General features: G+C 44.0%; 1 protein-coding gene across 1 annotated transcript in view; it reads left to right on the top strand.

The window, feature by feature from the left end:
- Positions 1–10,215: 10,215 nt before the first annotated feature.
- Positions 10,216–14,024, top strand: part of Ppp1cb (protein phosphatase 1 catalytic subunit beta) — a 34,166-nt gene continuing 30,357 nt past the window's right edge. Inside the window, exon 1 of the mRNA XM_040731015.1 lies at positions 10,216–10,392. Coding sequence (XP_040586949.1) covers positions 10,341–10,392 — 52 coding nt within the window. The 5' untranslated portion in view covers positions 10,216–10,340. The remainder of the gene's footprint in view (positions 10,393–14,024) is intronic.

Here is a 14,024-nt window from a genome sequence, read left to right on the forward strand (position 1 = left end):
ATTCAACAAACATTCAAGTGCCTACTATCAAATTTGTTTAAGATAGAGACTCACTGGGTAGCCCAGGTTAGCCTCAAACTCGAAATTCTCCTACCTCAGCCTCCCCAGAGCTAGGATTGCAGGCATGTACCAGCATGCCTGTCTAAGGGAAGGGATTTTTTTTTTAAGAAAAGAGGAGGAAGGAGAGAAAGACACACACACTAGAGAGAGCACGCTAACATAAGAGCACTAAAGTTCTAATTTCATTCTTCCTTAAATTTGGACTCTGGAGATAACATAAAATTTATAGACAGTAACTCCTTTAGGGTTTAATATGTCCAGGTTATGACTTAGGTGTTTTGGAAGGGATTCATTCTCAATACACAGCCTATAGAATCCTGAGAAGTGGGCATTATGACGATTATCCATGAAATAACCTGCTCAAAGTGAGCGTTCCAGCACGGGGAAGCATCATTGGTTGCTTAGCTCCTCATCACCTGGCCCCATTGTTAAGGGACAGTGCTGGGATTTGGCTGGAGGTCACCTGGCTCCAGAGCTTGTGCCCTAGACTTCCAAACCGTCTTGCTCATTTTTTATAGGGATCGTAAGAAAAGAAGTTTACAGTGGGTGCAAGGTACCTTGGGAGCATGAAGCATAAAACTGTGGGTTTGGCAGGGGTAGAGAACAGAGGGCGGGGCCAGATCGGGGAGGACCGAGATGCAGGAAAGGCCGAAGACACACCTCGGATTGGGCGAGGCACTGCACACCCAGCCAGGTGTCCGGATGCTGTGCTGAGGACAAAGTGCAGAGGCTGAGGCGGGTGAGCTAGCATTTGGAGCCATCGTGCTATTCTGGCCAAGTGGGCGTGGAAAGTGGGATGCGGGAGGAAGAGCAGGTTGGAACGGTGCTGGTGCTAAAGAAGAGAAGCGATGCTCTCTCTCCCTTTCTTGCCAGCACAAAAGCCTGATGAGGGAAAGGACCTGGGTTCGAATCTATCCGCAGCCCAGAAGGGAGACACAATAGCACATTAAATGAACGAAGGAGCACAGATCATGTCTTGTGTCAAGAATAGCACAGGGATTCCACTCTCCTGTCTCACGTCCCAGGTCCTTCAGGGCCGCCTTCTTAATTTTCCCATCGTACACAACACAGTGTGCTCTGGAGGTTCCGGCCTTCCCTGGGCCAATGAAGAATCCTCCTGCCCCCATCTCCTTACCAGAATAAGTCTCTTTAACAAGTTCTGCTGTGTTTCCTTTTGCTTGGTTTTTTGAGATCTGCATCAGGGAAAAGTGGGGGAGGGAGTGGACAGTGCTGTGAGGGGATTTCCAGGGGCAATATTTCAAAATGTAGCGTTGATTCTTCTGGAAAAAGTTCCCTAAACAATTCTTTGTTTTGAGACAGGGTCTCACTTTGCAGTCTGGTTTTGAACCCATCTCAAAGGCCTGCTGGCCTTGAACTCAAGATCCACCTGGTTTTGCCTCCCAAATGCTGGGTTTATAGATGTAGGCCTCCATAATTGGTTCCCCAGAGTGATTCTACAACAAACATACCAGCCACTTTAACTGCAAGTCACTGATGTAAATTGCCCAATGCTTCAAAACCCAGATCAAATCTTTTTTCAGCCTTGGTGCTCTGAAGGCTTGCATGACCTCTCTGGAATTCTAAAAAAGCTTAGGAACTGACCCACACCTCCAGAAAGTCATACTGAACTTGCATAAGATGAAAGTTTCTCTCTCTCTCTCTCTCTCTCTCTCTCTCTCTCTCTCTCTCTCTCTCTTTCTCTCTCTCTCTCTCTCTAAGACAGGGTTTGTCTGTGTAACAGTCCTGGCTGTCCTGGAACTCACTCTGTAGACCAGGCTGGCCTCCAACTCACAGAAATCTGCCTGCTTCTGCCTCCCAAGTGCTAGGATTAAAAGTGAGCTTTACTACACCAGGCCAAGATGAAAGGTCTCTTCCTTCCTTCCTTCTTTCTTTCCTTCCTTCTTTGTTTGTTTTGCGACAGGGTCTCACTATGCAGCCCTGGCTGCCCTGGAACTCACTGGGGTTTAAGGCATACACCATCATGCCCTGCAAGATAAAGGTTTCTTGTACAGAAATGTTGAAAATGTTGATCTGACCAGGAAGCTGTAGGAAAGGGCAGGCAACTCCCTGTTCTTCCCCTAGTAGGGGTTAAAATCACATAGTTCACTTCCTAGACGACTCCCTCCACTGCCCCAGGCCCCTCTCCCTCTCCCTCTCCCTCTCCCTCTCCCTCTCCCTCTCCCTCAGCCCTAGGCAGTTAGAGGCAAGTTAAAGTCTCTTAGTCTTCCTTCCCATAGTCAGGGAGCTTTACAATGCTGACTATACACTTTCTCAGTTCCCAGCACTCCATAAAACTGGGTGTGGTTGTGCATACCTGCAATCCTAGTAATCCAAGGGTAGAGGCAAGAGGCTAGTTCAGCATCAGCCTTGGCTGTAAAGCAAGTTTAAAGACAGCTTGAACTAAATGAGGCCTTGTTTAAAAAAATAAAACAGCTGGGCACTCTTTTAACCCCAGCACTCAGGAGACAGAGGTAGGCAGATCTCTGTGAGTTCAAGGACAACCTGGTCTACAGAGCGAGTTCCAGGACAGGCACCAAAGCTACACAGAGAAACCGTGTCTCAAAAAAACCCAAAATAAATAAGCAAATAAATAAAAATAAAAACTAAAGCAACAGCGCGTGCATCTCCAGCCATAGGTCTCTCTGACAAAAGAGCAGAGTGGCACTGGGGCACAGAGCACTGCCATTGACACTGACCTTGGCACTAGGGTGGGGTTGCTCATTGCATTCTCTAGGTGGTCCGTGTAAGCTTGCAGTGGAAGAGCCCCCCAGATACCCCGGCTATGCTGAGTCCACCCTGTGTGTAGGCTCCGAGTTATCAGAGCGTCCCTGCCTTTCCAGTCTACAAAGCCAAGCTTTGGTCCAGGACCATCTGAGAGTTAGAAGAGAATTTCCTTCAGGCTTATCATTCAGGGCAGTAGAACCCCAGTGTAGGTGGATTTTTTTTTCAGTCAGGACTGCCAGCTCCCCAAATAACCACACAGAGACCTGTTACTAATTATAAATTCTCATCCAATCACATAGGCTTGCTACTAGCTCATTACCCCATAGGCTTGTTGCTAACTCATTACCCCGTGTTTTTATCTGCACTCTACCATGTGGCAGTGCCTTTTTCAGCATGGCACGTTCATCTGCTTCCTGCACATCTGGCTGGTGACTCTGTCCTTCTTCACCCTACACTCTCTTTTTGTCTGAAAGTCCCACCTATCCTCTGCCTGCCTAGCTATTGACCCTTTAGCCCTTCGTTAAGCCAATGAAAGCAACAGATATTCACAAAAAGATTGTTCCGCGGCACCCCTGAGATGTGTTTTTTTCCCATGCCAGGTTAGAATCCTTGGGGAATGTTTTCCACTGATGTTTCAAAGACCGGTGGTTGGAGTCCACGCTGCTATGGACACTTTCTTAGAGTTGCATAAGGATCAGATAGGTTTTGCAGACTGATCTGGAAATTCACCATTTGTACCACGGTCTCTGTGGAAAATATAGTCTGTGTTCCAGAACAATTGACCTTTTGGAGTTGAGCCAGTTCTTAAGTTGGGGACAATTTGTACACTGTTATATCATATGTGTGGGCTTCATCCCTGTTTCTTAGAATCAAAGACTTGTCAGGGTAGAAGATACTGTGAAGAGTATTTTAGTAATGGCAAGTTTTCGTAGCTAATAACACCCAGAGTCAGAAGACTTTGGATTGGGCTAAGGTTATTCAGCTACTCTGGTCTTCCATCTTTAATCTGATTCCTTTCCTGCAACTCAACTTATCCTGTAGTCCTTTTCCAACAGGGTCGATGACTTTCCCAAAGTACCTCCTTTAGTGCAAAAACAAACACAGTTTCTTAACTGGTCTGTTATACATTTCACTTTAGAAGTCTGTTCATTGTAAGATGTCTGTAAATATGCCTGGGGAATGGTTAGCACAACTTAAATCCCAGCACTTGGGAGGCAGAGACAGGTGGATCTCTGTGAGTTCAAGGCCAACCTGGTCGACAAAGTGAGTTCCAGGACAGCTAGGACTGTTACACAGGAAAACCTTGATTCAAATAATTAACAATTAAAAATTAATAATAATAAAGAACTTATGTGTTGGGGTGAAATGGCTCAGCAAAGGTGCTTACTGTTCTAATCCCTGGAACCCATGAAAAGGTAGAAACAACCAAGTTGTTCTTTACATGTACTGTACATATACACACAGACTCTCATACACCAGAACCATAAAACTTTACGTAAAAGAACACACGTAATGAACTGAACATACCTTAAAGTGTAAATAACAATTCATAAATACTATATTTAATCAGTATTTCCTACCTAAAAGGATCTATTGGTGATAATTCTAACTGCAGTGAATATTTATCAGTCACCGATACATTGGTTTTAGTTTTAGAAAATATATATTGTTAATTTTAATGTATTCATACAGAAGATCTGCTGATTTTGTAACATTTTAGACACCTCATCTTGGGTTAGGGATATAGCTCAATGGAAGAGCACTTGCTTAATGTGTGTGAGATTCTGTGTTCAACCGGTTACCAAAAGGAGAAAAAGAGGGGCAGCGACGGAGTGGGGAACAAGGAAGGAAAGAAGATAAAAAGAGATCAGAGATTTATTTTATTTACCAGAGCCAACTGAAAGAAATGTATGAGACCATTCAGGTAAACATTCAACTAAAAGGGCGAGTGCAACAGTTCTAGTTTTGAGATCAACTTGTATCGAGACAAAACATTCCAAGTGTTTCATTTGAAACAAACTTTCACTTAGTATATTTTTCCTCACCAACAAGTAGCTATTAGTGAACTCTAGGTGTCCTGTTTGAAAGAGCAAGCTGTGAGAACACTGAAAGAGAAACATTTTTACTTATGTAGATGGCAGAGTTTGATGTAACAAACTAAGGCTGACCTAAATGCATACTGCCCCTGCAATCTCTTTCCAAGATAAAAGGAATGGCCACAGACTCAACTCTTCAACCATTACATAGTTATCAATGATGGTGACTGTTCTTCTGACATTAATTGACCTCTAGTTAACCGTTCTCTATGGCTAGTTAACTCCTTCAGTCACTAGGGATTTGTTTTCTAATCAGTTTATCTTGAATGATCCAGATTAAAGATAAAATGTTTCACTGAATATCAACTCCCCCACTGTGTGTCTGTGTGAGTCCCTGTTGGAGGCAAGGATAAAGGAGAAATCTTTGCCCAAAGTCAGGGAAGAGGCATTTGGTTATATTTGCTTCAATTATTTTGGACTAAGGGAGGAGGATAGGGTGTGTATAATAAAATTACATTTGTATGTATAAATATAAAAAAATAGAAGTGTCTAAAATGAGCCGGGCATTGGTGGCGCACGCCTTTAATCCCAGCACTCGGGAGGCAGAGGCAGGCGGATCTCTGTGAGTTCGAGGCCAGCCTGGTCTACAGAGTGAGTTCCAGGACAGCCTCCAAAGCCACAGAGAAACCTTGTCTCAAAAAACTAAAAATAAAAATAAAAATAAATTAAAAAAAGAAGTGTCTAAAATGAGGACAAGTCTTATGTCTAGTTCCCATTTCTTTCAATTTTTGTGGCTTTTTGTTTGTTTGTTTGTTTGGCTGGTTTTGTTAGCTTTTTCTGGAACTTGCTTTATAGACCAGGCTGCCCTCAAACTCACAAAAATCCGCCTATCTTTGCCTCCCAAGTGCTGGGACTAAAGGTGTGCACCACCACTGACTGGCTGTTTGTTTTTTGAGACATATAGTTCTGACTGCCTTGGAACTCACTATGTCGATCCCCTTGCCTTCCCAGTGCTGGGATTAAAGGCATGAGTCACACACCATACCAGGCTTTAGCTATTTTGTATTACTGTGATAAGACACCATGACCAAGGCTACTTATAAAAGAAAGATTTTAATTTGGGCTCACAGTTTCAGGCAGCAGGCAGGCAGGCACCGCACTGAAGCAGTAGCCGAGAGCTCACATCTTAAGACAACCAGGAGGCAGAGCAGTGAGAGACTTGAAAGGACAAATGGCACGAGCCTTCTAAAAACGTCAAAGCCCACCCTCAGTGACACATCTCCTCCAATGAGGTCACACCACCTAATCCTTCCCAAAACAGTTCCACCAACTGAGAACCACCTATTCAAACACAGGAGTTTGACTGTGTGAGATCCTGTCTATGTAAATAAATAAATAGATATTGGATTAAGCCAAGGCAGCAAAGCTCTGTACATCATGACTCTCATGTTTGCTACCTATATTCGCTTACTCTCATAACATGTTAGCTATTGGCCAATATTGAGAGGCATGCAAGAAGAGCATCTGTGTAAGTTTCTGTGGCAAAAGCAACAAGAGGGAGGAAGGGTTTGTTCGGATCCACAGTTTAAGACACAGTCCATTGTGGTGGGGAAGCTATGGAGGTAGGGGTACAAGGAGGCTGGTCACATTACATCCGTGGTCCGGGACAGAATGAATTGAATTTGATACTCAGCTGGCTTCCCCCTTCCCTTTCTACTACGTCAGGGGCCCTCGGTGAAGGGTGGTGGTGCTGTCTACAATCAGGGTGAGTCCCCTCAGATAAATCTCTCTGGAAACACCTTTGCAGACATACCTAGAGACGTGTGTCCCAAATGATTCTAAATTCAGTCGAGTTGACAATGAAAAGTAGTCACCAACACATGCCTTCTTGGTTATACTTACGTGGAATATATATAATATATATGTAAGCATAAATAAACAAGAAAATACATATGTAAGTATATTTAAATATGTAAGGTTACATATATAAATAAATATATAAGTTTACATAAACAAGTAAATATGTATAAGTATATACACACACACACACACACACACACACACACATATATATATAATATAAACAAGGCTACTGTTTATTGTGTTCCAAAGTGTCTTTTTTGAGGACAGCCCATAGGGTCATTACTGTGGTCTTAATAAAATGATGGTTTGGTTTCTCTGAGTATTAGCTTTCCTTTAATGGACACTTGAATGTCCTGGCATTATTAGTTAGTAAAACTATGATCACAATTTTATTAAGATCCCAAACTATGATGACCCAAACCCTGGTGCAATCTGTGTTTTCCTTCAAAGGCATTTCTGGAATTACTCAAGGATATTAATGTAAGTAGCCCAGACATCTCCCTGAGTTGATGGTATACTAGGAAATGGTCAACAACTATGACTCAGAAATAAGACAGGAAAATGGTTATTTATGTATTTTTCACATTTCTTTCAGTAAATACAATTTATTCTTTATTTGCCTACTTTCTGTAACAAATCTGACCTGAACTGATGAAAAGTTAAGAAATAGTACAAATACCTTGACTTCAAAATCTGAAGAATTCTGAATTCTTACTTTTTTCTTGTTTGTTTTTGTTTTTTGTTTGTTTGAGACAGACTTCCTTTGTATAACCTACTGTCCTGGATTCAGTAGACCAAAGGCTGACCTCAACTCAGAGATCTGCCTGCCTCTGCCTGCCAAATGCTGGGATTGAAGGCATGAGTCACCACTATTAGGTTCCTTACATTTCTTTTGGAGGGACATTCCACAGAAAAGTTTTTTGGACCACTAGTGATAAAAAGCTCTCTCAGATCTGTGTGGTAACACACATTTAATCCTAGTACTGGGGAGGAAGAGGCAGACAGATCTCTGAGTTTGAGGACATCCTGGTCTACATAGTGATTTCCAAGCTAACAAAGGCTGCCTAGTGAGACCTTGTCTCAAGACCAAAAGTACCAAAAAATGACACCCCCCCACACACAAACACACAAAATCCCAACATTTTCTTGCTGTGACCCATTATTTCTTCGTGGGAAAATCTGGTGGGAGTGAAAACGCTGAAGCTCTCTCCTGTGGTTGGCTGATTGCTTGCCCCCCCCACACCCTCTTGGATGCTGCACTTGGTTCTTGTCTCCTCACTATGTTCAGGGTCACGTCCACTCTGGACTCTCCCAGACGTCTCTGCTTCTGACTGTGCTCTCCCTTTATCTACATCAAACCTTCACCACACCTAGAAGCACTCGTTGCTTTTCCTTTTTTTTATTTTTCATTTAGAACTGAAGTTACAGGTAGTTGTGAGTCACCATGTAGGTGCTAAGATTTGACCCCAAGTCCTTTGCAAAAGCAACCAGTGCTCTTAACCTCTGAACCATCTCTCCAGCCCCCATATTTGTTTTTAATTTACCCCAACTGCAAGCATTTATTTAAGTTAATTTAAATCCCTTCTTCTGGAATAAAGTTGGGTATAAATAAAGTAGACTTGAATAAAATATAGTGAAAATGAGCCATCTCTCTACCTCTAAAAATCCCCAAAGCAAACTGCTAGTTTTCATGAATTACTTCAGAGTTTATATAATCTATATTAGCCTGTATATTTAGAGAAATAACTAAGGAGGGATTTAGGAAATTGGAGCATAGGTCTGAACATGTAAAGCACTTGGTTAGATAATGTTATTACCAAAACAACACACACACACACACCTTAATTTCTATCTTTCAAGTTTGTGTCAAAGCATATGCACATTTGAGAAAGAATATTGCAATTTAGTACACATTTAAGCGCTAGATTCCTGGGTATGAATCCCAGCTCTGATGTTTGGAATGAGGCAACTAACCCATTTAGTGTCTCAGTCAGTCTTACCCACAAGTAGAGGTAATAATGGTACTTGCCACCTAGGGATTGCTGTAAGAATTCAATGAGATGATGGTGCATGACATCTAGATTAGTGCCAGGACATATGATCTCAGTGTTAGCTATTAGTATGTGTTAGTATGTGAGCAAGGAAAGTACAGGCGGCCTTGCGCTGCCAGCATCATGAAGTCTGAGTTGGGGGTGGGGGTGGGGAAGAAGCACCGGTTGGTAAGAGTAAAAGTTCTGACCTGACCTCCTCAAATCCTTACTTAAATCTTTTCCTTGGCTACTCTTCCTACTGTCCTTTGGTGGCAATTTCAGGGGTTGGAAGGAAAGGCGAGCAGCGAACCTTTCCAGCTCCCCAAGTGTCTATTTCTCCCTGTACTGTATAAACCAGATACTTGGTGGGTGGTGCAGACATGAAGATAAATGTGGTGTGGTCGATTGGTTTCTTGAGACAAGAACTACTGTAGTACAAGCTGCCCGTCCTGTTACGTAGTTGATGATGACCTTGAGTTTCGGTATCTTCTGCCTCCATCTCCCAAGTGCAGGGATTACAGGCATCTCACGCCCAATACATGTGATTATATCCTCTAGTAACCAAGCACAGCAGAAAAATGTTCAACTATCACACGAAGATTAAGTCATATAATAGTGCAATGAAGAGAAAAGCACTTATAGAAAAGTGGCATCTTCAGTGTGTGGAGATACAAGATATGATGAAAGGGCTACAGAGGCAGAAACCGGGGCGTGGGTCATCTTATTACTGCCGAATGGGGCCAACTCTGATGCTTGTTTCACCCAGGGCCACCTGGAGAATCAGCCACACTGGTAAAACGTTATAGAACACTTCGTTTGCAACGTCAGTATTTTTCAGCAGAGTAGTCTCGTTCTGCTTCCAACAAACCTGGGTTTCCAAGATGGGTAACTGCAGCACACACAATGTTTCCAGATTAGCGGAACCATGAGGAATTGCTTGCAAAGGGCAGTGAGTGAAAAGCAAGGCGGGAGGAACGCAATCGCTAATTCTGCGGAACCACCGGGCCCTCGGTAGCAGCGAGGAGGAAGGTCATTCGTGCCTACGCGGGCTCCGCGTTCGCTCTGCGCAGCAAGGCTGGCTCCGCCCTGCGCCTGCGCAGTCGTGACGGTTGGGCGCAGTGGCCCTAGAGCGGGAGGGAGCCGCACCTGCGCGTTAGCTGCGGCGGAGGCGAGGGCGGGGTGCCGGAGCCGCGCGGGAGGGGGGGGGGGCCGCGGCGCGCGCGCGTGCGCACGGCTCTGCGCGGCCCTGCGCGGCGGGCCAGGGCGGAGGGGAGGGAGTGACGCCGAGGGCGGGGCTACCCGCGGCGCCCGCGAGCATTGCGGAGCTGGGCGGTGCCGAGCGGCAGGAGGAGGAGGAGGAGGCGGTGGCGGCTGGGGTCTGACGCGGCCCGGTTCGTGGGGGACCCGGCTTGTTTATTTATTTATTTCTAGTGGGTTTCTCCGGGCGTGTGCGCGCGCTCTCGCTGCTCGGCGGGGAGGGGGTGGGGGGAGGGCCCGCGCCCAGGGGGGAGTTGGAGCCGGCCGGGGTCGGGACGCCGCGTGACTCCGTAGGTGAGAACGCCGAGCCGCCGCCGCCGCCGCCAAGCCCTTGTTCCCGCTGCGGGGAGGAGAGTCTGGTGCCGACAAGATGGCGGACGGGGAGCTGAACGTGGACAGCCTCATCACCCGGCTGCTGGAGGGTGAGTGCGGCGCCGGGCCGCGGGGCCCTGCCCGCTCGAGCCGAGCCCAGGGAAGAGGGCGGGCGGCCTGGGGGACCCAGGAGGGCCCCGGAGCGCGGGATGGCCGGCAAACCAGCGGGGAGGCCGGGCCTCGGCCCGGAGCCCAGCGGCGGGTACAGCCTTTCCCGGGAGGCGGCGGGGCTCCGCTGGGCCTCTGGGCTGGCCTCCGCTAGCCCTTCCGAAGAAGGGGCGACGGTGCCTGCCGCTGGGTATTGTGTGTCCGTGGGATGTGTGTTTCTTCCCGGTTCTCTTTGTGCGTTGCCCTTGGCTGCCTCCGATTGTCGCTCCGGTAGTGAATTTTACGAAAAAAAAAAAAGAGAAGCCCTTCCCAACAAGTAAGGCTCTCGGATCGTTTGCATTTTTTTACTGGGTGTTCCAGAACGACTTAAGGAGAGGATAGGATGGGTAGTTTACCATTTATTGCCTGGCGTACAGAAAAAAAAATAGTTAAAAATCTTGGATCGGGTTGGAGATGTCCGTTAAAAATACGAAACGCCTGAATACTTGGAGCTGAAGGGATCATGACATGTTTGAGCCGAGTTTAGTTTCTGCACGAACTTAGTAAATGCCTGTTGTAACAGCCTCTCTTGGGCTTAAAAGGCATTTACAAGTCTTCGCAGCCTTGAAGTTCCGGGCTCTCATGCTTTTTATAGATTAGTTTTGTGTTGGTGGGAACATACGGAGGAAAGAGAAGACTAGAGAGACCAGTAATTAAATGTATTGATCCGTTGCGGGACACTATTCAAAGTTAAAGGCGGGTCTTGGTCAAAAGAATCCTTTTACTCAAAAATTCGCGTCGTCACTAATTGCTTGGGGAGTGTGTAAAAAATAATTGTCTTTTTTTGGATGATTAAGAGCCCTCTTTGTCGGACACCTAATGAATGTGTGTGTGCTGCTTTTGTTTACTACAGCAAGCAGTTTGTGCTTATGTTTGGAAATTTACCAGAGGGTTCCATGGGAGGGGTAACTTTTTTTCAGCTGAAGTACACCGTATCTATCCCCTGGAAAGATCTCTGTATATTTGCTCCAGATAGTAAAGCCTTCCTTAAGGCTGAGAAAGAAGCAGAAGTTTTTACCAGGAGTTCTTATTTACCTTTCCCTTTAGCATCATGTTATTCCTGGGAGGCCCCCTGGTGCTTGCTGTGCTCACTACTCGGGACTTCGTGGTTTTTAACTGGTGGGAACATCTTTCTGTGTCTGTGAGAAACTTGTTTAGAAAAAAAATTGTGCTTATAGTTCATGACTCTATAAATATACTTATTTAAAAATTTTATATGTTGTTAGTCTTCTGAGAAGGTGAATTTAAGCCTACCGCTGTTTTCATATACTTTAAATTAAGTTTAAATTTGATTGTAGCTTAGTTTATTCATATTTAAAATTTTTCATAAATACATTATAGCAGATTCATGTATTTTAAACTGATCTAGAACCCTTTAAATGAAATGTACCTTTATATGATTACAGATTCTTAAACTTAGTAGAGTGAGAGTTGTTGAGAAAAGGGGGAAGCAGCCTAATACTTGGTTCTAGCTTCCCTCACCGCATCTCCCAGCCCCCTCCTTTTTGAGTAAGAATTCTTGTCAAGATACATTGTTCTTCTAATACAGCAAGTCTGTTGACTCCTCTGTGCCAGGCACCAGGAATCCAAAGATAACACACAAACTCCACTCAAGGAGCTCAGTATAAGCAAGTGACTTCAGCATTTTCTAACCTTGCTCTTCCGATGGTGAACATACAGTTTACTAGTGGTTTGGGTTTTTTTGTTTGTTTTGTTTTTCTTGTTCCTTTATGCAATTGAAGTTTGTTTACCTTGACATCTCCCCGTTACTCTGAAATATTACCCTCACTTCCTCCCCAAATCTAGACCTATTCAAATAATTGTTAAAAACTTGGGATTTTTAGTAATTTTAGTCTTAATTTTTTTGTCTACTTTGATTTTCAGAGATGTTATGTCATATTTGCTATTTTGCAAAGTTGCCTAGCAGAGTTAACTGTGGTTATAATTTTTGTGTGTCTTAAATGAAAGCAAACATTAAAATTGAACCATAATTACAGGTAGAATAAATTTCAAAAGACTTGTATCATAGCAAGGTTGGTGGTCGTATTAAAAAACGTGAAGAGAAAATATGTTCTGTGAGATATATTTGTGAATTCAATATGTTCAACCATTCCAGTGTATATACACTCAAAAACATCGTGCCGTACCTAAGAATATGCAGTGTTATCTGTAAAGTTTGCTTTTGTCTGGGCATGGCTGGCATATGTCTTGAATCCCAGCAATCAGTAGGCAAAAGCAGGCAGATCTTTCTGAGTTTGAGACTAACACAGTCTACATAGCAAATTCTAGGCCACCAAGACACAACAAAACAAAAAAAGACTTGCTTTTGTAAAACTGTTTCTGTGTTAAGGGAAAAAATTGACAGGATCTAGTCCCATTTTAAAGTGCTTACTCTGAGTCACATATAGAAACTCTGATTGCCAGTTAGGCATATATGCTTTTAGTAAGTACATATTATTATGAGTTTGTTGGTTGTGATTTTACAGAACCTTAAGGACATTTAAATAAATTAGACTATTATTTAATACGAAACAAAGTACTGGTGAACTATTTGAACAGTGCATGCTTCTCCATTTTATTTTGGGTTATGCTTTACTTAAAACTAAACAGAATTTTTACTGTTTTTTTTTTTGTTGTTGTTGTTGTTGTTTGGTTTTTTGAGACAGGGTTTCTTTGTGGCTTTGGAGGCTGTCCTGGAACTCACTCTAGACCAGGCTGGTCTCAAACTCACAAGAGATCCATCCGCCTGCCTCTGCCTCCCAAGTGCTGGGATTAAAGGCGTGTGCTACCACTGCTTGGCAAATTTTTACTGTTTTGTCCCCTGTAGTGACCCTGTAGAATAATCACAATATTCTTGTGATTTATCATGATTGATTATTTAAATTAAAACTAGTTTGTATAGGTAAACTAGAAAGCTCAGTAGATAGAGTAGTTGTTCTCCAGGTATTTGGGGTAGAAGTGGGAATCCTAGGGACTTTATGTCACATTATAAATGCTGTTTATTTTGGAAGAGGTTAAAGGGGATAAGTAGAACTATGACACTTTTGGGAGGAGAGTCAAATGGCACCCTTGAAGGCCAGACGATCCCCTAGAACTGGAATTACAGATGGTTGTGAGCCACCTTGTGGGTGCTGGGAATCGAACCTGAGTTTTGTGTGCCCTTAACTGTTAAGCCATCTCTCCAGCCCAAACCTTCCCTTTTAATGACAGCTTTATGAGATTCAATTCACATACCACAGGGCTTGCCTATTGCTGTTGTGTTAGTGATTTTTAGTGTGTCCACCGTGTTTTACAGTCATCACCATAGTCAGTTTTAGAGCATCTTCACACACATATCCCAAAAGGGCCCTGTTCCCTTTTTCCTTATCTGCTCTAGGCAACCATTAATCTGCCCTCTGTCTCCATGGATTTGCCTGTTTGTGTAATTTTATGTAAACGAAAGTGTGTATGATGTGGTCTTTTGTTTTGTCTTTTTGAGACAGGGTTTCTCTGTGTAGCTTTGGAGACTGGCCTTGAACTCACAGAGATCCGCCTG

This window comes from Mesocricetus auratus, unplaced genomic scaffold, assembly GCF_017639785.1.
Source record: "Mesocricetus auratus isolate SY011 unplaced genomic scaffold, BCM_Maur_2.0 Super-Scaffold_100024, whole genome shotgun sequence".
Lineage (NCBI taxonomy): Eukaryota > Metazoa > Chordata > Mammalia > Rodentia > Cricetidae > Mesocricetus > Mesocricetus auratus.